This window comes from Ascaphus truei, chromosome 14, assembly GCF_040206685.1.
Source record: "Ascaphus truei isolate aAscTru1 chromosome 14, aAscTru1.hap1, whole genome shotgun sequence".
Taxonomy (NCBI): domain Eukaryota; kingdom Metazoa; phylum Chordata; class Amphibia; order Anura; family Ascaphidae; genus Ascaphus; species Ascaphus truei.
In genome coordinates, this window is record NC_134496.1 from 20,460,689 (window position 1) to 20,484,082 (window position 23,394).

At 50.1% G+C, this 23,394-nt stretch overlaps 1 protein-coding gene across 1 annotated transcript in view; it reads right to left on the bottom strand.

Annotated features, from left to right (window-relative positions):
- The window catches only part of CCDC88B (coiled-coil domain containing 88B), a 31,593-nt gene extending 14,731 nt beyond the window's left edge, over window positions 1–16,862 (bottom strand). Inside the window, 7 exon segments of the mRNA XM_075570050.1 lie at window positions 514–654; window positions 1,492–1,575; window positions 1,655–1,713; window positions 6,339–6,408; window positions 8,982–9,051; window positions 10,138–10,262; window positions 16,548–16,862. Coding sequence (XP_075426165.1) covers window positions 514–654; window positions 1,492–1,575; window positions 1,655–1,713; window positions 6,339–6,408; window positions 8,982–9,051; window positions 10,138–10,262; window positions 16,548–16,607 — 609 coding nt within the window. The 5' untranslated portion in view covers window positions 16,608–16,862.
- Window positions 16,863–23,394: the final 6,532 nt, after the last annotated feature.

Genomic DNA, 23,394 nt, shown 5'->3' on the forward strand with positions numbered 1-23,394 from the left:
CCTGTATTCCATCTCTGCAGCTGGACCTTGTTTTCCTTTCAACAACTAAAGACACTTTTAGAATGCGGGGTTCTCAGTATAGAACTTGATGCTCTGTGTGTGATCTCAGACCACTGGATCTACTAGATCTTTTTCTTTTAATGTGAAAGTTATATGTTTTTCATTATTTGACATATAAAGTATTATTTTGGTATTAATTCAGTCTTTGTTTTCTCTCTTTTTGTGCCCCTTTTGTGTGTATGTCTTCTAATTAGTGAGACTACCTTCAAATAAGTGGGAGTATATTCCAATGAGTGAGACAGTCATCCAATGAGTGAGACAGTCATCCAATGGGCGAGACAGTCATCCAATGGGTGAGACATTCATCCAATGAGTGAGACAGTCATCCAATGGGTGAGACAGTCATCCAATGGGTGAGACAGTCATCCAATGGGTGAGACAGTCATCCAATGAGTGAGACAGTCTTGCAATGAGTGAGGCTGCCTACTAATGAGTATAGATTAGGGTCCTGACCTCAGCGCTCTCATCCCTCTGTCTCAGGATGTCTCTCAGGTGAGTGCTTAGCATGTAGACGGTCTCTTGTAGGTCAGAGGGGGAGAGATGAGACAAGTCAGGGCCTGGAAATGATAATATCTTCCGAGAATTCTGAGTGATCTACAGAGAAAGAAAGAGTGTGAATGAGACAGAAAGGAGAGAGAGACAGACAGGAGAGAGAGAGAGACGGAAAGGAGAGAGAGAGAGAGACAGAAAGGAGAAAGAGAGAGAGAGAAAGGAGAGAGAGAGAGAAAGGAGAGAGAGAGAGACAGAAAGGAGAGAGAGACAGAAAGGAGAGTGAGACAGAAAGGAGAGAGAGAGATACAGAAAGGAGAGAGAAAGGAGAGAGAGAGACAGAAAGGAGAGAGAGAGACAGAAAGGAGAGAGAGAGAAAGGAGAGAGAGAGAGAGAAAGGAGAGAGAGATACAGAAAGGAGAGAGAGAGAGACAGAAAGTAGAGAGAGAGAGAGAGAGGGGGGGAAGAGGAGCAGGGTGAGAGAGAGGGGGGAAATAGGAGGGGGTTGAAAGAGTAGCAGGGATAAAGAGAGGAGGAGGGATGGAGAGAGGGGGGGAAAAGGAGCAGGGAGAGAGGAGCAGGGACGGAGAGAGAGGAAGAGAGAGAGTAGTAAGAGCAGGGAGAGAGAGAGGAGGAGGGATGGAGAGGGAGAAGGGGTGGAGAGAGGAGCAGGGAGATAGAGAGGAGAGAGGGAGCGATGAAGAGAGAGGAGCAGGGAGAGAGATGAGGAGGAGGGACGGAAGAGGGAGTGAGATGAAGTGAGAGAGGAGCAGGGGGAGAGAGATGGAAAGTGATTAAGAGAGATGGAAATAGAGTGCAAGAGAGAGAAGGGAAGAGAGAGAGGCTGTGAGTGAGGGGGGCTGTGAGAGGGACAGTGAGTGGGAGACATTGAGTGTGAGACAGTGAGTGGGGGAGACAGGACGAGGTGTGAATCCGTTTCACCTCCTGGATTCTCTCTGCTAGTTTTGTCTGTAAATCCAGATTTAGGCTCCGGATCCCGGCAATGATTTGACCCCGGTCCTCGCACTGAGAAAGACAGATGGGGCAGTTACCGGGTGCAGATACTAAAGGGTACCAGAGGAGAGGAGAGAGATGGGGCAGTTACCTGGACGGCGGCTCCTAGCATCAGTAATAAAAGCTTCTCCATCTCCAGGAGAGCAGAGTCTGTGAGAGAGAATGGGGAGAGTTAGAGATACCCCTGCCAGGGATACCCAGAATATGGGGGCAGATACCAGGGGGAAGGGGGCATCGAGATACCTAGTGTAGGAGGGCATATAGTCAGAGATACCCGGTGAGAGGGGGAAGAGATACCGCAGGGGGTGGGGGTTGCAGAGATACCCACTGCAGGAGGGCAGAGATAGGGCATAGATACCCAGGGTGGGATGGCAGGTACCAGAGCTAGGGGGGCAGAGATGGGGCAAAGATACCCAGAGTAGAATGGCAGGTACCAGAGCTAGGTGGGCAGAGATGGGGCAAAGATACCCAGGGCGGAATGGCAGGTACCAGAGCTAGGTGGGCAGAGATGGTGCATAGATACCCAGGGTGGGATGGCAGGTACCAGAGCTAGGGGGGCAGAGATGGGGCATAGATACCCAGGGTGGGATGGCAGGTACCAGAACTAGGTGGGCAGAGATGGGGCATAGATACCCAGGGTGGGATGGCAGGTACCAGAGCTAGGGGGGCAGAGATGGGGCATAGATACCCAGGGTGGGATGGCAGGTACCAGAGCTAGGTGGGCAGAGATGGGGCATAGATACCCAGGGTGGGATGGCAGGTACCAGAGCTAGGGGGGCAGCGATGGGGCAAAGATACCCAGAGTGGGATGGCAGGTACCAGAGCTAGGTGGGCAGGGATGGGGCATAGATACCCAGGGTGGGATGGCAGGTACCAGAGATAGATAGGCAGGGATGGGGCATAGATACACAGGGTGGGATGGCAGATACCAGAGCTAGGTGGGCAGGGATGGGGCATAGAAACCCAGGGTGGGATGGCAGGTACCAGAGCTAGGTGGGCAGAGATGGGGCATAGATACCCAGGGTGGGATGGCAGGTACCAGAACTAGGTGGGCAGAGATGGGGCATAGATACCCAGGGTGGGATGGCAGGTACCAGAGCTAGGTGGGCAGAGATGGAGCATAGATACCCAGGGTGGGATGGCAGGTACCAGAGCTAGGTGGGCAGAGATAGGGCATAGATACCCAGGGTGGGATGGCAGGTACCAGAGCTAGGTGGGCAGGGATGGGGCAAAGATACCCAGGGTGGGATGGCAGGTACCAGAGCTAGGTGGGCAGAGATAGAGCATAGATACCCAGGGTGGGATGGCAGGTACCAGAGCTAGATGGGCAGAGATAGAGCATAGATACCCAGGGTGGGATGGCAGGTACCAGAGCTAGGTGGGCAGGGATGGGGCATAGATACCCAGGGTGGGATGGCAGGTACCAGAGCTAGGTGGGCAGAGATGGAGCATAGATACCCAGGGTGGGATGGCAGGTACCAGAGATAGATAGGCAGGGATGGGGCATAGATACCCAGGGTGGGATGGCAGGTACCAGAGCTAGGTGGGCAGGGATGGGGCAAAGATACCCAGAGTGAGATGGCAGGTACCAGAGCTAGGTGGGCAGAGATGGAGCATAGATACCCAGGGTGGGATGGCAGGTACCAGAGCTAGGTGGGCAGGGATGGGGCAAAGATACCCAGAGTGAGATGGCAGGTACCAGAGCTAGGTGGGCAGGGATGGGGCATCGATACCCAGGGTGGGATGGCAGGTACCAGAGCTAGGTGGGCAGAGATAAGGCATAGATACCCAGGGTGGGATGGCAGGTACCAGAGCTAGGTGGGCAGAGATAGAGCATAGATACCCAGGGTGGGATGGCAGGTACCAGAGCTAGGTGGGCAGAGATGGAGCATAGATACCCAGGGTGGGATGGCAGGTACCAGAGCTAGGTGGGCAGAGATGGAGCATAGATACCCAGGGTGGGATGGCAGGTACCAGAGCTAGGTGGGCAGGGATGGGGCAAAGATATCCAGAGTGAGATGGCAGGTACCAGAGCTAGGTGGGCAGGGATGGGGCATAGATACCCAGGGTGGGATGGCAGGTACCAGAGCTAGGTGGGCAGAGATAAGGCATAGATACCCAGGGTGGGATGGCAGGTACCAGAGCTAGGTGGGCAGAGATAGAGCATAGATACCCAGGGTGGGATGGCAGGTACCAGAGCTAGATGGGCAGAGATAGAGCATAGATACCCAGGGTGGGATGGCAGGTACCAGAGCTAGGTGGGCAGGGATGGGGCATAGATACCCAGGGTGGGATGGCAGGTACCAGAGCTAGGTGGGCAGAGATGGAGCATAGATACCCAGGGTGGGATGGCAGGTACCAGAGCTAGGTGGGCAGGGATGGGGCATAGATACCCAGGGTGGGATGGCAGGTACCAGAGCTAGGTGGGCAGGGATGGGGCAAAGATACCCAGAGTGAGATGGCAGGTACCAGAGCTAGGTGGGCAGAGATGGAGCATAGATACCCAGGGTGGGATGGCAGGTACCAGAGCTAGGTGGGCAGGGATGGGGCAAAGATACCCAGAGTGAGATGGCAGGTACCAGAGCTAGGTGGGCAGGGATGGGGCATAGATACCCAGGGTGGGATGGCAGGTACCAGAGCTAGGTGGGCAGGGATGGGGCAAAGATACCCAGAGTGGGATGGCAGGTACCAGAGCTAGGTGGGCAGAGATGGGGCATAGATACCCAGGGTGGGATGACAGGTACCAGAGCTAGGTGGGCAGAGATGGAGCATAGATACCCAGGGTGGGATGGCAGGTACCAGAGCTAGGTGGGCAGAGATAGGGCATAGATACCCAGGGTGGGATGGCAGGTACCAGAGCTAGGTGGGCAGGGATGGGGCATAGATACCCAGGGTGGGATGGCAGGTACCAGAGATAGATAGGCAGGGATGGGGCATAGATACACAGGGTGGGATGGCAGATACCAGAGCTAGGTGGGCAGGGATGGGGCATAGAAACCCAGGGTGGGATGGCAGGTACCAGAGCTAGGTGGGCAGAGATGGGGCATAGATACCCAGGGTGGGATGGCAGGTACCAGAACTAGGTGGGCAGAGATGGGGCATAGATACCCAGGGTGGGATGGCAGGTACCAGAGCTAGGTGGGCAGAGATGGAGCATAGATACCCAGGGTGGGATGGCAGGTACCAGAGCTAGGTGGGCAGAGATAGGGCATAGATACCCAGGGTGGGATGGCAGGTACCAGAGCTAGGTGGGCAGGGATGGGGCAAAGATACCCAGGGTGGGATGGCAGGTACCAGAGCTAGGTGGGCAGAGATAGAGCATAGATACCCAGGGTGGGATGGCAGGTACCAGAGCTAGGTGGGCAGAGATAAGGCATAGATACCCAGGGTGGGATGGCAGGTACCAGAGCTAGGTGGGCAGAGATAGAGCATAGATACCCAGGGTGGGATGGCAGGTACCAGAGCTAGATGGGCAGAGATAGAGCATAGATACCCAGGGTGGGATGGCAGGTACCAGAGCTAGGTGGGCAGGGATGGGGCATAGATACCCAGGGTGGGATGGCAGGTACCAGAGCTAGGTGGGCAGAGATGGAGCATAGATACCCAGGGTGGGATGGCAGGTACCAGAGCTAGGTGGGCAGAGATGGAGCATAGATACCCAGGGTGGGATGGCAGGTACCAGAGCTAGGTGGGCAGGGATGGGGCAAAGATACCCAGAGTGAGATGGCAGGTACCAGAGCTAGGTGGGCAGGGATGGGGCATAGATACCCAGGGTGGGATGGCAGGTACCAGAGCTAGGTGGGCAGAGATAAGGCATAGATACCCAGGGTGGGATGGCAGGTACCAGAGCTAGGTGGGCAGAGATAGAGCATAGATACCCAGGGTGGGATGGCAGGTACCAGAGCTAGATGGGCAGAGATAGAGCATAGATACCCAGGGTGGGATGGCAGGTACCAGAGCTAGGTGGGCAGGGATGGGGCATAGATACCCAGGGTGGGATGGCAGGTACCAGAGCTAGGTGGGCAGAGATGGAGCATAGATACCCAGGGTGGGATGGCAGGTACCAGAGCTAGGTGGGCAGGGATGGGGCATAGATACCCAGGGTGGGATGGCAGGTACCAGAGCTAGGTGGGCAGGGATGGGGCAAAGATACCCAGAGTGAGATGGCAGGTACCAGAGCTAGGTGGGCAGAGATGGAGCATAGATACCCAGGGTGGGATGGCAGGTACCAGAGCTAGGTGGGCAGGGATGGGGCAAAGATACCCAGAGTGAGATGGCAGGTACCAGAGCTAGGTGGGCAGGGATGGGGCATAGATACCCAGGGTGGGATGGCAGGTACCAGAGCTAGGTGGGCAGGGATGGGGCATAGATACCCAGGGTGGGATGGCAGGTACCAGAGCTAGGTGGGCAGAGATAAGGCATAGATACCCAGGGTGGGATGGCAGGTACCAGAGCTAGGTGGGCAGGGATGGGGCATAGATACCCAGGGTGGGATGGCAGGTACCAGAGCTAGGTGGGCAGGGATGGGGCATAGATACCCAGGGTGGGATGGCAGGTACCAGAGCTAGGTGGGCAGAGATGGGGCATAGATACCCAGGGTGGGATGGCAGGTACCAGAGCTAGGTGGGCAGGGATGGGGCAAAGATACCCAGAGTGGGATGGCAGGTACCAGAGCTAGGTGGGCAGGAATGGGGCAAAGATACCCAGAGTGGGATGGCAGGTACCAGAGCTAGGTGGGCAGAGATATCCTTGTGGGGGAGAGCAGCTATAATGACCTGTAATGGGGTCTTGGGATATGAGGGACGTATCAGGCAGAGGCATCAGAATCAGCTGCTGGAGCTCATCCTATAGACACAGAAATACCCTGTAACATGTACACACACACACACACACACATGTACGTACGTACACACACACACACACACACATGTACGTACGTACGTACACACGTACACACGTACACACGTACGTACACACACACACATGTACGTACACACACAAACACACACACACGTACGTACGTACGTACGTACGTACGTACGTACACACACAAACACACATGTACGTACACACACACACATGTACGTACGTACATACGTACGTACGTACACACATGTACGTACACACACACACGTACGTACACACACACACACACACACACGTACGTACACACACACACACATACATACACACACACACACACACACACATGTACGTACACACACACACACATACATACACACATGTACGTACACACACACACACACATACATACATACACACACACACACACACACACCCACATGTACGTACCCACACACACACACATACATACACACATGTACGTACACACACACACACACATACATACATACACACACACACACACACACACACACATGTACGTACACACACACACACACATACATACACACATGTACGTACACACACACACACACATACATACACACACACACACACACACATACATACACACACACACACACACACCCACATGTACGTACCCACACACACAGCACAAATCACTCCAGCTAGAGGTGCGCGTGAAGCCCCGCGCCCGGCCGCGCCCGCGCAGCCACCATGGACGCGGTTTATGCCGTGAGATGCTACTTTCTAGGTCATGGGGGAAACCTCACCTAGAGTCTGGCTTCAGTCCGGAGACCACTGGAGTCTGAGACTGAGACACTGATTGAGCCACCTGTGCTGAAGCAGGGATATCCTTAAAAGCTGACCTGTTAGTGGTGCTTGAGGATTGGAGTTGGCCGTTCCTGATCTACAGCATAAGGCTGCGTCCATGGTGACCTCCCGCTCGCGTCCGTGCGCATGACGTCACCTGAAGTTTAGCGGGAGCGTTTGTGGCCAGGCTAGACGCGATGGGGAGGCGTGTCTGGGGGGCGTGGCCGTGACATCACAGAGCTGGTTTGCCCTCATTGTGCAAACCGCTCGCATGATCTCGCCATCGCGCGGCGGAATCAATGTAACTGATTTCTCGCGCACCGCGCGCCCCATCGCGGTCCATGGATGTGAATTATTACCTTAAGGCGTCGTGATCGTGCCGCGTGCGCACGCCTCCGCGCCGTCTCCCCGAACATGGCCGCTGTCTAAGGCCTGGGACATGGTGCAGGGAGCGGCGCTGGGCAACGCTGACGCTCATGCAGGAGATTTTTCTTGTCCCTGCATGAGCGCCAGCGAGCGCGCTTGTGTGCCGGGTGGGAGGCTTTCGGGAGGCGGGCCTGGAGGCGGATCGGGAGGCGGGGCTAGCGCGCGACGTCACGGCGCCGACGTTACGGCGCCGACGTCACGGACTGCCATTGGCTTCTGGCAGTCATGTGACCGGTCCTGCACTTGCATGAGCGGCAAAATTTAAACTTGCCTGTCTCCTGCATTTCCACACGCCTCCGCATACCTCCGCATGCCTGCGGAAGCGCCCTCTAAAGCCGCGCTGATAGGGATAATGTTTCCCCTCAGCGCGGCTTAGCACGGTCTTTTTGACCATGTCCGAGGCCCAAGACTAAAGGCCCTTAATATGCGCAGCTTAGAGGGGAGAGGCGAGAAGAGAAGGAAGAAGGGGGAGATGAGAGAAGGGAGAAGAGAGAGGGGAGAGACGGGAGAAGAGAGAGGGGAGAAGAAAGAGAGGGGAGAAGGGAGAGAAGGGAGAAGAGAGGGAGAAGAGAGCGGGGAGAGAGGAGTGAAGGGAGAAGAGAGAGGGGAGAAGGGAGAAGAGAGGGGAGAGACGTGAGAAGGGAGAAGAGAGAGGGGAGAAGGGAGAAGAAAGAGAGGGGAGAAGGGAGAGAGGGGAGAAGGGAGAAGAGAGAGGGGAGAAGGGGGAAGAGAGAGCGGAGAAGGGGGAAGAGAGAGCAGAGAAGGGAGAAGAGAGAGGGGAGAGAGAGGAGAAGGGAGAGGGGAGAGAAGGGACAGGGGAAGGGAGAAGAGAGAGGGGAGAGAGAGGGGAAGGGAGAGGTGGGAGAGAGGGGAAGAGAGAAGAGAAAGGGGAGACGGGATAGGGGGGATATGAGAGAACCTTTTACATACACAAAGGGTTTGAACAAAGTACAGGAGGGAAGCATATTCCAAAGAAAGAGAAGCACTAGAACAAGAGGTCGTCCTCTGACCCTGGAGGGTGGGAGCTCCGGGGAAATGTGAGGAGGTACTTCTTTACAGAAAGGGTGGTGGAGTTGTGGAACAGCCTCCAAGCAGAGGTGGTAGGGGTAATCCTTTAAGGGAACTGAAACCTGCTTGGGATAAACATAATAAGGCTAAATCCTAAATGTGACAGACGTTTTACAGAGGGCCGGAGAATGGGCAGATCTGGCGGGTCACAGTCTATGTTTCTGTGTCACACGCGCGCACGCACGCACGCACGCACACACATATATATATATCCCATAAGTTATTACCTGGTAAAAGGACCGCAGTCGCATTTTGAGGCTCCGCAGATCCAGATTTCCGCAGTATGTGCGCGTGTCACTATAACACAGAGAAACCGCTCAGCTCTGCTACTCCGGTCCTACACACACACACACTCTCTCTCACACACACACTCTCTCTCTCACAGATACACACTCTCCTATTCCGGTCCCCTTATATACACACACACACACTCTCTCTCTCTCTCACACACACATACTTTCTCTCTCTCTTACACACACACGCTTTGCTATTCCGGTCCCCTTATATACACACACACACACTCTGCTATTCTGGCCCTCCTTACACACACACTCACTACTATTCCGGACCTCCTTACACACACTCTCTGCTATTCCGGCCCTAATTATACACACACTCTCTGCTATACCGACTCTGTAATTCCGGCGCACCTTACACACACTGTATTCCGGCGCTCCTTACACACACTCTGCTATTTCGGCGCTCCTTACACATGCACTCTCTGCTATTTCGGCGCTCCTTACACATGCACTCTCTGCTATTTCGGCACTCCTTACACATGCACTCTCAGCTATTTCGGCGCTCCTTACACATGCACTCTCTGCTATTTCGGCGCTCCTTACACATGCACTCTCTGCTATTTTGGCGCTCCTTACACATGCACTCTCTGCTATTTTGGCGCTCCTTACACATGCACTCTCTGCTATTTCGGCCCTCCTTACACACACTCTGCTATTCCGGCCTTAATTACACACACACACTCTTTGCTATTCCGCCCCTACTTACACACACACACATTCTATGCTATTCTTCCCCTTCTTACACACTCTGCTATTCCGCCCCTCCTTTCACACTTTCGGCTACGCCGGTACTCCTTACACACGCACTCTGCTATTTCGCACCTCCTTGCACACACACACTACTATTCTGACCCTAATTACACACACACTCTCAGCTATTCCGCCCCTCCTTACACACGCACTCTCTGCTATTCCGCCCCTCCTTACACCCACACTCTCTGCTATTCCGCCCCTCCGTACTCACGCACTCTCTGCTATTCCGCCCCTCCTTACACACAAACACACACACTCTGCTATTCCGCCCCTCCTTACACACAAAGTCTCTGCTATTCCGCCGCTCCTTACACCCTCACACACCCCTCACATTATACTCATGATGTTGTGCAGGAGGCCTCCTCCTGTAAGCCGCAGGAACTCTCTGCGGGGGTCCCGGGGGAAAGAGAGGATGTTCCCGTCATCTAACTCCTGACCCCGCTCAAAGGTTCTGACCTAGGGGCAAAGGGTTAAACTTGGCTCAATTCCCTCTACAATATATATATATATATATATAGCAAATATTACTGTATGCTCATTTGCATGTCTTAGGCAGGTCTGCAACCCTGCCTTTCACCATTATCACAGCACTTCCACTGCAGCAAGGGATTCTGGGAAATGACATGCAAATGGGCACACAGTGTCACCTTTTGCTTCAAAACCATTTTTAACATGGTTCCCTATTGTCATGGAACAAGAACTACATTTCTGTTTCACCCCCCCCCCCCTTCCTTGTAGTTCTGCCTGTCAGTTTCTCATTCCCAGCTGCATGTGTTTTGCCCTGTGCACACACACAGTGCCCGTGTGACAGACACAGTGCTATTTCCCCTATCCCAGCAGCTTGCTGTATCAGAAATGCAACATTATTGCTACATGTTGTGGCTCCCTTAGACATTTCAGTGAGTTGCTATAGCAGCCTCAGCCTTTCTCTCAAATGAGCCAGTCTGCTTTCTCCCCCTCTGCTCTGCCCACAGATGGTCTGTCCCCAGGCTATCTTGCTACCCAGCATACATTGGGACTTCCTTTTCCACCTTCACCACCGGCTGAGTGAGTACCCTGCTGTAACTGCTCTAGTGGCAGGATTACCCTTTTCACCTGTCCTTAATTACAAAGCACCCACAGAGAGACATTATCCAAACACCAACATCTCTTCACAAGTGCCTGTCTTTTATGCTGCTTTCCCCAAATAAAGTAAAGATACAGAACTTGTTGTGCTTTGAAAAGAGGGCAGAGTTGAAACTATCTGGGCTAATCATCTTACACATGACCCTGGCCTCCAGAATACCTATAGACTTAAGCTTGCTGCATGGTCACAGCTTTAAGCACAGCCAGGGTTAAGATGCATAGCCAGTAAACCCACCCACAGACAGCTGTTTCGACCTTAATGGGTCTCCTCAGTGTGGGGTTGGTTAACTGGCTATGCAATGAAGCAATGAGGATGGGGTTTACCATACTTAGTTAAGTTATGGTGAGTAAAAAAAGTGACAAAAACCCTCCACAGCAAAGCATATAGTAAATGGAAATATTCCTGTATGCTCACTTGCATGTCTTAGGCAGATACGCCGCATCTTTTGTATGCTAGAGTGCTAATCTGGGATTCTTTTTTCTTTGTCATGTTCACATATATTCATCATCCCTAGCACCGCCAGTAGTGTTTATATCTTACACTTCACCTTACTGGTTATAGCACTTCTTACTTTTGGTCTGTTGCAGGTTGTTTTATATATATATATATATATATATATATATATATATATATATATATATGTATGTAACGGGTATTCCACCCCACCCAATCGCAGATATAGTGTGGGGGCGGGGAACTTAGTGTTACCAGGTGTGGTGCTTTACCTGCTTGGCTCACAGGAGGGCTGAGCTTCCGCCACGGGGAACCTGGGGCAATTATATTAAGAGTAATCCTGTACTCGGTGCAGCGCCTCCACCTGCGATGCCTCCCGGCAACGCGGGAATTTGTCCTCGCAGGACACATACAAATAATCAACACACCGTATGTAAACAATCAATGACTTTACTTGTACACGTAAACGTACTTGCATATAATAACCATCAACATGCACGTACTTCAACAGGTGTCCCTCTCTAGAGGAGACACTAATAACCGCGTCGCGCAGGACGCTACCTTCACCACCAAACCCCAGCGGATGATCCCACCCAGTGTCCAGTAGCCCCACACAGTATTACCCCACCCTTCAAGTGAGATGTGTATGTGTGTCTGCGCAGCCACTATGTCCCGTGTGAATAGGAGTGAGCTCGTTGGTGCACTTGTGGATTACCTGCCGGACACTCCGGTGCCCGGACCTGCCAAGGAACTTCACAAAGGATCCGAAGGCTGATGTCGGCTGAATGCAGGAGCTACCGTCCGGGGCGATCCCCCCCGGATGGCTACTGCAACGACAGCGAAGGTCTGAGCCCAAACCTCTGGGCGGACGCGCAGCTTCTGCTGTGTCCCTAACTGGCTCTAGAACGTAAGTGGCAGGGTCCCTAACCTGAGGGCTGTCCCTGGCAACACTCAATACTACTGGGTGGCTCAGGGCTATCTCGGGCCTTGGGGGCTGCTGGCCTAGTGCAGGGAGTCACTGACTCCTGCACCCTACCTCCTTCCCCTGGCTGCTCCTGGCTCTGACTGAACTGCGTGCTCCAAGCCCGCGAAATGTATCTATTTGCTCCTGCAGGGTCATCCTCTAGCCCTATTGGCTCCCTGGTATCACGTGGGGCGCTGCAGAGGCTCATGGGACTTATAGTCCCTTCCAAGAGCCTTCCCTGGTAGGCTAGGGTTCGCGCGCTTCTTACTGCGCAGGCGCGACCTGTCTGTGAGCCTACCGGTACCTCTAGCCCCTGTGCATGCGCAACACACCTGGCAATGGTGGCTTCCTTCACCGCGAGCCGCCGGGATCCTCGCGACGCGACTGCGGCCCTAGCAACGGCCCGATCGCGTCCCCGGCAACCGCCCCGCTCGCGTCCCCGGCAACCGGCCTGCTCTCTAAGGTAGCGCGCGTTGCTCGCGCACTTGCCCCCTCACTCCCTCGCGCGCGGCGGCTGTGTGCTGAAGAAGGAGGGGGGTCAGCTCTGAAAAGGGGGACCTGGCTACATAGATATATATATATACATACACACACACATACATACGCACAGGACTCGTCTCTTTATAGAATATATAGGTATATCGGGGAGGGGTGTCATAACTCAACATCCCTGTAGAATAGAATATATTTGGGTACAGACTCATCTCCCTATAGAATATATAGGGGGTACAGAACTAATCTCCCAATAGAATATATAGGGTATACAGGACTCATAACCCTCCATTCAGTGTATATGGGCACATATGTCCTATTGAATGTATAGAGCATTTTAGTCTACCTATATAATCCATGTACCCATGAGACCCACCCCTCAATAGAATATATAGGGAGACAGGTACCTTTCACTATGGAATATATAGGACTGCAGGGCTCAGATCGCTATGGAACATATCGGGGTACTGACTCCTCACCCTGTAGAATACATAGGGGAATAGGACTATTCACAATATATTATATATATATATATATATATATATATATATATGTGTGTCTGTGTATTAAATGGGACACCTGACTCAAGTTCCAATAGAATATAGAGGTACTGGACCCTCCCACCCTCCATACAATATATTAGAATACATGTATCCTACAGAATATATTGGGATACAGGCTAATCTCCCTATAGTATATATTGGGATACAGGCTAATCTCCCTATAGTATATATTGGGATACAGGCTAATCTCCCTATAGTATATATTGGGACACTGGGCTTCTCTCACTACAAATATAATGTGATACATGGCTCCTATGGAATATTTAGAGTTCCAGGCTAGTGGGTGCTGGCTCATTTCTTTATAGAATATATATAGGGGCATAGCTGTATATAGTATTGTATTGTATTGTATGTCTTTATTTATATAGCGCCATTAATGTACATAGCGCTTCACAGCAGTAATACATGTGGTAGTCAAATAAATAACAGATAATATAAATAACAGATCATGGGAATAAGTGCTTTAGACATTAAGGAAGAGGAGTCCCTGCTCCGAGGAGCTTACAGTCTAATTGGTAGGTAGGGGGAACGTACAGAGACAGTAGGAGGGAGTTCTGGTAAGTGCGTCTGCAGGGGGCCAAGCTTTATGTATCGTGTGTTCAGAATATCCACAGTGCTATAAATATGCTTCTTTAAGCAGATGTGTCTTAAGGTGGGTCTTAAAGGTGGATAGAGAGGGTGCTAGTTGGGTACTGAGGAGAAGGGCATTCCAGAGGTGTGGGGCAGAAAGTGAAAAAGGTTTAAGGCGGGAGAGGGCTTTAGATACAAAGGGGGTAGAAAGAAGACATCCTTGAGAAGAACGCAAGAGTCTTGATGGTGCATAACGAGAAATTAGGGCTGAGATGTAAGGAGGGGCAGAAGAGTGTAAAGCTTTAAAAGTGAGGAGAAGAATGGAGTGTGAGATGCGGGATTTGATCGGAAGCCAGGAGAGGGATTTCATGAGGGGAAACGCTGAGACAGATCTCGGAAAGAGTAGAGTGATTCTGGCAGCAGCGTTTAGGATAGATTGTAGGGGAGACAGGTGAGAGGCAGGAAGGCCGGACAGCAGGAGGTTACAGTAATCAAGACGGGAGAGAATGAGGGCCTGAGTCAGTTTTAGCAGTCGAGCAACAGAGGAAAGGGCGTATCTTTGTTATATTGCGGAGGAAAAAGCGACAGGTTTTAGAAATGTTTTGAATGTGAGGGGCGAATGTGAGAGAGGAGTCGAGTGTGACCCCAAGGCAGCGTGCTTGGGCTACTGGGTGAATGATCGTAGTTCCAACAGTAATGTGGAAGGAGGTAGTAGGGCCAGGTTTGGGAGGAAGTATGAGGAGCTCTGTTTTAGCCATGTTGAGTTTAAGGCGTCGGAGGGCCATCCAGGATGATATAGCAGAGAGACATTCAGAGACTTTGGTTTGTACAACAGGTGTAAGGTCGGGTGTTGAGAAATATATTTCTCCCTATAGAATATACAGGGGTACAGACTCATCTATAGACTATAGGGTTACAGCAGCATCCCCCAGTAAAATATCTAGGAGTATAGTCTAATCTCCCAGAAGAAAATATATGTGTACTGGCTCATCTCCCTATAGAACATATAGGGGCACAGAAATTATCTCCCAATCGAATATTTATTTATAATGTGTTTGACCAGGAAGTAATACATTAAGAGTTACCTCTCGTTTTCACGTATGTCCTGGGCACAGCGTTATGGTGACAGATACATACATTAGGTGAACAGGGTTGTACAGTCAATTCACAGACATTTAATGGAAAATTGGGTACAGGTGATAACAGGGCTTGTGAGTTTCAGATTGAACTAAAGACACTTTAACATCTCCCTTTAGCTGCCCTTCGGCTGTGCCAAAGGCTGTCCGCCTTTGGGGCGACGCAGATGTACACTGAAGGGGTTCAGAATGAATGCAGCTGTGAATGCAAAGTTCTTTGTCCTCTTGGCTCATTAACATTCCAGTGGGTGGGGTCGACCTTACACATTGTGAAAGCAAATGTTAACCCTTAGCACGCTGATCCTGTGCAGAGGAGTCCCATCAGGTGTCCGCCTTTGGGGCGACACAGATGTAGACTGAAGGGATTCAGATTGAATGCAGCTCTGGTTCCAAAGTCCTTTGTCCTTATATATAAATATATAAAGCTACGGGGCTCATCCCTTTATAGAACATATATGACACATGACTCATCTCACGATAGGGGTACAAGGATGCTGTCTCTAAATAATATAAACACTATAGAATATACAGGCAGGGGCAGTATGGTCCGCCGGGAAACCGGGCAAATGCCCGGCAGGTCCCTGGGGCCGTGTAACGGGGGCTTGCTGCCGGTTACAGAGGTCCCCGCGCTCTTCCCCACAACAGTTACACTGATTACCAGGGGAGAGCGCGGGGACCTCTGTGTCTCGTACCGGAACGGCATCTCTTCCTGCAACGTTGCCCGTCATGGCAATGTGACATCACATGGCGTTGAGTCTCCATGACAATGCAACGTCACATGACGCTGTGTCGTGGAAGGTGGACTGGTAACACAGATATCGCCCGGGGCGATATCTATCTCCAATCTGCCTCTGTATAGAGGGGTACAGTATGAATCTCCCTATAGAATATATAGGGGAACAGGTTGTGAGGCCCTGTAGAATATATATATATGGTTTATATGGCTAATCTTCTATAGAATATATATGGGTACTGGACTTGCCTCCCTATAGAATATAACAGGTCTCCTCTTTTTCTATAGAATTTAGAGCAAACATCTCCTATAAAATATCTAGGGACACAATCTAGATCCCTATTGAATATATAGGGATGGATGACTCATCTCCATATAGAATACAAAAGGGGTGCAGACTCATATTTCTGTAAACTATATAGGGGTACAACCTAATCTCCAAATAGAATATATAGCAGTACAGGATCATCATACATTAGAATATATAGTGGTACAGGACACATCTTCCTATAAAATATATAGAGGTACAGAATTCATCTCTCCTTAGATTCTATAGGGGTACAAGGTAATCTACCTGTAGTAGGCACAGGACTCTGCTCCTAATAGGATGTATAGGTGACACAGGGTAATCTCCCTGCAGAACATAAAGAGGGTACAGATAATCTCTCTATAGGTTATATAGGGTGTACAGGTGTCTTTCTTACCCATGTGACCAATGTTCCATCCATCAGCTGTTCCACGGGCCGCCTCTTGCTGCTCTCCATGTCTCCCACAGAGAGAGGGCGAAAAAGAGGGCGCTGGTGGATGTCACTTCTCCTGTCTCACTCACTAAGCTCTCTCCCCGCTTTTCTGAGTCTCTTTCTCTCTCTCCCTTCTACGCCCTCCCTCTCTTTCTCTCCTCTCACCCTGTTTCTCTCTTCCGATTCTCCCCTCTCACCATTTCTCCCCTCTCACCCTGTTTCTTTCCTCCCTCCCTCTCCCCGTTTCTCTCCTCTCACCCTCTCCCCCCTTTCTCTCCTCTCACCCGTTTCTCTCCTCTCACCCTGTTTCTCTCCTCCCTCCCTCCCTCTCCCCCTTTCTCTGCCCTCACCGTTTCTCTCCTCTCACTCTCTTTCTCTCCTCTCACCCTCTCCCCCCTTTCTCTCCTCTCACCCGTTTCTCTCCTCTCACCCTCTCCCCCCTTTCTCTCCTCTCACCCCTCACCCCGTTTCTCTCCTCTCACCCTGTTTCTCTCCTCCCTCCCTCTCCCCCCTTTCTCTGCGCTCACCGTTTCTCTCCTCTCACCCTGTGTCTCTCCTCTCGCCCTCTCCCCCCTTTCTCTCCTCTCACCCCGTTTCTCTCCTCTCACTCTGTGTCTCTCCTCTCGCCCTCTCCCCCCTTTCTCTCCTCTCACCCCGTTTCTCTCCTCTCACCCTTCCCCTGGTTCTTGGTTGTGGTTTTTTCATGTACATCAGTTCCTCTCTCGCAGTCTCGTAACCTCCCTCCTGTTACCACAGCGCTCTCTTAGCAGGAAGTCTCTCACTGCGCAGTCTCTTAGACCCCCGCACCGGCCCGAGAACTCCCACTGAGACGCCGTCACATTAGAGTGGAAGCTTTGTGGAGCAGGATTCCCCTCTCTCTGTATTGTATCTATGTCCTTCATATTAGAGTGTAAGCTCTGTAGAGCAGGATTCCCCTCTCTCTGTATTGTATTTATGTCCTTCATATTAGCGTGCAAGCTCTGTAGAGCAGGATTCCCCTCTCTCTGTATTGTATCCATGTCCTTCTATATATTAGATTGTAAGCTCTGTAAGGCAGGATTCCCCTCTCCATGCATTGTATATGTATACCCCTATATATTAGAGTGTAAGCTCTGTGGCACAGGATTCCCTTCTCCCAATATAGTATCTGTATCCCTCTGTATATTAGAGTGTAAGCTCTGTGGGGCAGGATTAGCTTCTCCCTGTATAGTATCTGTGTCTGCACAACATTTTTTTTTTTTTTAATTCAGCACAGGATGTAACTTGCCCTAATAAAAGGTATATAATGTATAGCGCTGATACAAAAATATTAATACCCAGAATTCTCAATACATGAAGCAGCATAAAATAGCAACATAAGGTCAAAATAATTCCCCAATTCCAAGATCAAATAAAGTAACTGCCACTGAAACAACTGCAAACTTTGAGATAGAGTGTGTGAGTGTGTGTGAGTGTGAGTGTGTGTGTGTGTGAGTTGAGTGAGTGAGAGTGTGAGAGAGTGAGAGTGTGAGAGTGTGAGAGTGTCTTCTATATATGTTGGAAAGTTGACTGTCTGATCGCTGGGCATTTGGACGCCTCTTAAGGTATATTAACCACATTCTCCATGATGGTTCCTGAGATCGAGGAACAGGTTTGTGTCTGTTTGGATACATTCTACTTTAAATTATATGAGTAATTACAATTTTTCTAAGCAAGTCAGCCACTGATAGGCTATGTATCTGGTGACATCATAATGCACATAGCCTGGTGGCAGATAAGGAGAGTCCGATAACTAGAACATTTACACAGAAAGCAGGCGAAGAAGGAAAGTGAGGAAGTCGGTTGGCGCGTGAGGAGGGAGTAGGAATGCTGGAGGAGAGAGAGGCGGAAAAAATTGGGGACATCCTAACGTATTAAAAGAAAGTGATGGAGGGGGAGAGAGAGAATCGGGTAGGGGGGTGAGAGGATGAGGTTCGTTTCTTAGAATTCATGAGCAACGTGAGGTACTCTCAGCTAGTATATACTGTATATAAATATAGCTCCATCCATGTACATAGCACTTCACAGCAGTAAGAGACGCAACAATAGAGCTTACAGTCAATGCAGGGGTGGGTTGGCCTGGGGGGAAATTGCCTCTGGGGTCGGTCAGATTTGGAATAATTGGTCCGGTAGCAGGGAGGAGAAGCAGCGTCTGTGTGCAGCTCAATGCAGATGCTGGCCATTAGGTGGCGATGCAGAGCACACATTGCACCTCGTCCTCTCGCAGGCCGGCTCTTCCCTGCAGTGTCCTGGTAATCCGGGCCGGCGTCATGGCGGCTCCATCGGTGCCACTGCACCGAACCCCCGTGGTTACTGAGCCCCTTCCCCCCGGCGATCGTCCCCACCACAACTAAACGGATTGCTGGGAGGAGAGCGCGGGCCTCTGTGCCTGTTACCTTCTCCGGGGTGGCGGCATCTCCTCCGGCAGCGCTGTGATGCCACGTCAACACGATGGCAAAGGACTCCGTGGCGGCGCGTTGCCATGACAACGTGATGTCACACGACGCAGGAAGGCGCTGCCCCTCCGGAGAAGGTAAGAGGCCCGGCCACAACCACACTGCCCCCCCCGCTGGTAATGGTGAGATTGTGTACATCCTCACACGGGTGAGTGGGACGTATTGTGTTATATGTGGTTAATGAATGTTTGAACGCACTATTGGGGGCGGCTCTGCTCTCTTCCACAGGTATATTATTACCTGTTTGGTGATTGGACCTTAAATAGCAGCGACCGCCTGAGAATCTACTATATTTTACCCCCACTAACCGACGTGAGGCAAACTAACTGCTCTATTGCCTGCAGGTACTAACCCAGCGGTGGGCAACTCCAGCCCTCAAAGGACAACAGCAGGCCGGGTTTTAAAGACATCCCTGCTTCAGCACAGATGGTTCAATTAGTGGCCCAGTCATGGTCTAGTCAGCTCCAGTCCTCAAGAGCCACCAATAGGTCAGGTATTAGGGATACTCCTGCTTCAGCATAGGTGGCTCAATCAGTGGCTCTTTGACTGAGCTGTGCTGAAGCAGGAATATCCTGAAAACCTGACCTGTTGGTGGCCTGAGGACTGGCGTTTCCTACCCCTGTACTAACCCAACCGTGTCGCGGTTTTTATAAATCCACGTAACTAGTCACTTTGTTCATTTACTTATTTTCTTATATTTTTGACATTTCATTTTTTAATCCTTTTTATGCTTATTATCTACTCTATTGAAACAGTATGGCCATTTTCCTCGTTGCACTCGTTGCAATATTGTGGATTATATTGTGGTATTAATACTATCTTATCCTACACTTATTTGTCTAACTAGGACACCTAGTGTCTATTTAGAAAACCCTTGATACAGAAACCTTCCCGAGCATGCAGGCTGTGTTATTACAGCAGGAATCGCGCAGAATAAAGGAGTACTTCGGTATTAGGGGAAACCTTTGCTTTATTTGGACTAACAATCGATAAGTTTTGATTGAGCCAAATTGTGCTGAAGCTGGGATATCCTGAAAACCTGACCTGGTGGTGGGGGCTTGAGGACTGGAGTTGAGCGGCACTGGCCTAGAGGAACTCTCCAGTGCTTCCTGCAGCTCTGGGGCCCCTGCAGATAAATCACATGCAGCAGGAAGGTGACCAGGCCAAACCCCGCGGGACAGCTGGAGCGGCTATCCACCCCTGCTTGTACCTTTTATTTAGATTGTCAGCTTTTCTCCCCACCTGTATTGGAGTATAAGTCTGCTGATAGCATGGAGGAAGCATTGCTAAGGGGGGTGTGGGGGGTTTAGAGGGGGGAGCACAGCATTTCAAGTGGGAACATTTTCTTCGTGTTATACGAGATGGACTACAGTCTGTCGCGATCTTCCAGCGACTTTATCTGTGTGATATTATTGGGCAGCTGTCAGTGAGCTCACTACTCTACTCATGTTCTGCATTGAAGGCCTGCAACACTTAAACCCCCTCCATCCCCCAAAAAACACTCATCACATCTTCCTCCCATGACTACCCAGTCATGATAAGGTCATGATATATTATGTATTTTAATGCATCTAGCGCTTCAGGGGTTAATGAGCTACAGTTTGACGTTAAAAATACAATATATATTGGGTTTAAGACAAGCACAGGCTTGTCACGGGTGGCTGCTGGGTTTCACACAGAATTTAACTGGCCAATTATCCTGTATGGCTCACTTAAAAGGGCCACATGGGTTGCATGTTGCTTATAGTCTCCAGATAAGGGCAGACGTGGGAATTAAATATGGCCCCTGTGACAACCGTCTATAAACTTGTTTTTTTAGAGCAAGTTTCTAATCATTCTCTGGAGGGGGGTTTATGGATGGCTTGGGGCGAGGATAAGAAAGTATTCAATATGAGTGACTTTATTAAAAATGAGAATATCCTGTGATGTCATCTCTGCCTAATAAGAGTACAAATCTGTAATTGTGTCACAGAGGGGCACATTCTGAAATCACACACTATGTTTAAGAGGTAATAAGGGACAGATATTAATGTGTCACTTAAATTTAGGATTAAGATGTTCATATTTAGTCTCATTGTATCCGCGATGATTGCCTGAATGTAGTAATGTGATTCACGTGTAAGGAAAGTTATGAGTACATTTAGATATTGAGACAAGATTCAAATGGCATTTGTAAGTTTTGTTTCCTCTGTCGTAAAAACGTCAAATCTCACAGCTGATTTACGACAGGTGGTGGGTTTATGTGGTTTACATGGGAAGAAATATTATTTAAGTCTGAGCAAAGATTATGAAAATCAGATCTTAACAGAGGGGTGTTTGGGACCAAATACGCGAGATCTCATATTCTGAATCAGTAACCTCTCTGGGAGAAAACCTATAACATTGGGAGTAATGTATAGGAATTTCTATTTTATCTTTTGATTTTAAGAAGCTGTTCTGCATTTATTTGTAATGTTTCGTAATTTTTTTCCCCTGTAACCCAAGCACTGTATTTTTATATGTATTAAAACATTTAATAAGTGATGCTTTGGGCTCTGAATTAACTGTTGCACGCTCTGGAGAGAGTATTTACATTGTCAGACACATTTTGCTCAAGTGCATAGTTTTTCCTATAATAAACAGGGACCTGGGGCCCTCACAAATATTAATTTGGCATCTCTTATTTGCATACCCCAGGTGGTGGCAGTGTATAGATAGGATTGCAATGGCGTAAGTGGTTAATATTAACTCACGGGAGGTACCTTGCGCAGACAAAAGGTGAGTTGGCTAAAGTAACCGCGTGTATTAACCCATATTGCATATCTAAGTCACGTGCTCACTTGTGTGCTGTTCGTGACGGTGGTATATTGGGACAGATTTAAGGGAGATGTTAACCCATCTGAGGGACCTTTGCGAAGGTGAAGGGTGGGGCAGCTTGCGAGCGTGAATATTAACCTTGTCCTGTAGAGGAGATACTGTCCATTTGAGGGACCTCTGCAGAGGTGAAAAGTGGGAGAGCTTGCAAGTGTGAGTATTAACCCTTGTCCCGTATGCAGGTCACGTGCTCGCAGGGTGCAGTTCGTGACAACCCCCATCCAACAATTCCTTCTGCGACCCCTTTCAACACACCCGAACACTGCCTAATACAGCAGCCAAAGGGCACGCGCACACACACACCACACGTTGTGTGCGCACAGGCCAGCTGGATACACTGCAGCATCATACTAAATAATGCCTGCAGCCACCTCTCAGTTTTGGATTACCATTACTCTGTCATCTCCTTCATTCTGCAGCTATAACTCCTTCTGCTTCTCACACCACACCTAACAAACAAAAAACCCTTTCCTACTCTGTGGCAACATGCATCCAAATCCTGGCCCTACCCACATACCAAACCTTCACGTCCCACACCCTGCCCCAAAGTCATCTCACCACGCACTGCCCATCATTCCAACCTCACCCGCATTACACCCGTCCCTTCCCTCATTCTGTGCCCCATGGAACACAAGATCTGTTTGCAACAAACGCACTGCCGTACACAACCTGTTAATTTCCAACTCCCAGCCATTACAGAAGAAAATAAAACAATACAAGTGCGCAACTAAAATGAACTAACAATTGTGAAATAATAGTGAATAAAATACCACTAAATACCCAAGTGAGTATAAATAACTGTGTTACCAATTAAATGTAAGGAGCGTCTGCTGCTGTAGTTAGGGTGGCCCAAGACCCTGAATATCTAAACAAAACAAAACAGCGCACAACGCTCATCGTGAAATAAGTAAATACAATTTATATATTAAAAATGATTCAAGGTTCTGCGTACATCAGATAAATGGAAAACAGGCACAGAATGTAACAATGATAGCTGTCACCACTCATGGATACTGGAACACACAGGGAAGCAGAGATGGATAGCTTGGTCCACTTCAGTATTCTGCGGTCAGATGGCCTGCAGTGCTCCCGTCCGTCACGGTCTGCGTGCAAAGAGTCCTGTAAGCTCGCCCGCAGAGTCCATGGGGAGTAAGTCCAAAGCTCCGTTAGATCAGGAGTAGCAGTTGTTACACTGGCAGCCTCGTGGGACAGCGTCTGACGTCTAGCTCGCGGCACCACGCCGAGTGCCGTCGGGCAATGATGACGTCACCGTGCAGGCGTCGGTCGGGAAAAGTGCCGAAAATGCTGCTTAATCAGAGTACTTGCACAGTACAATGGGTTACATGCAGGTCAACAAATGGTATATTCCTTGAGTGGTAACAGCTATCATTGTTACATTCTGTGCCCGTTTTCCATTTATCTGATGTACGCAGAACCTTGAATCATTTTTAATATATAAATTGTATTTACTTATTTCACGATGA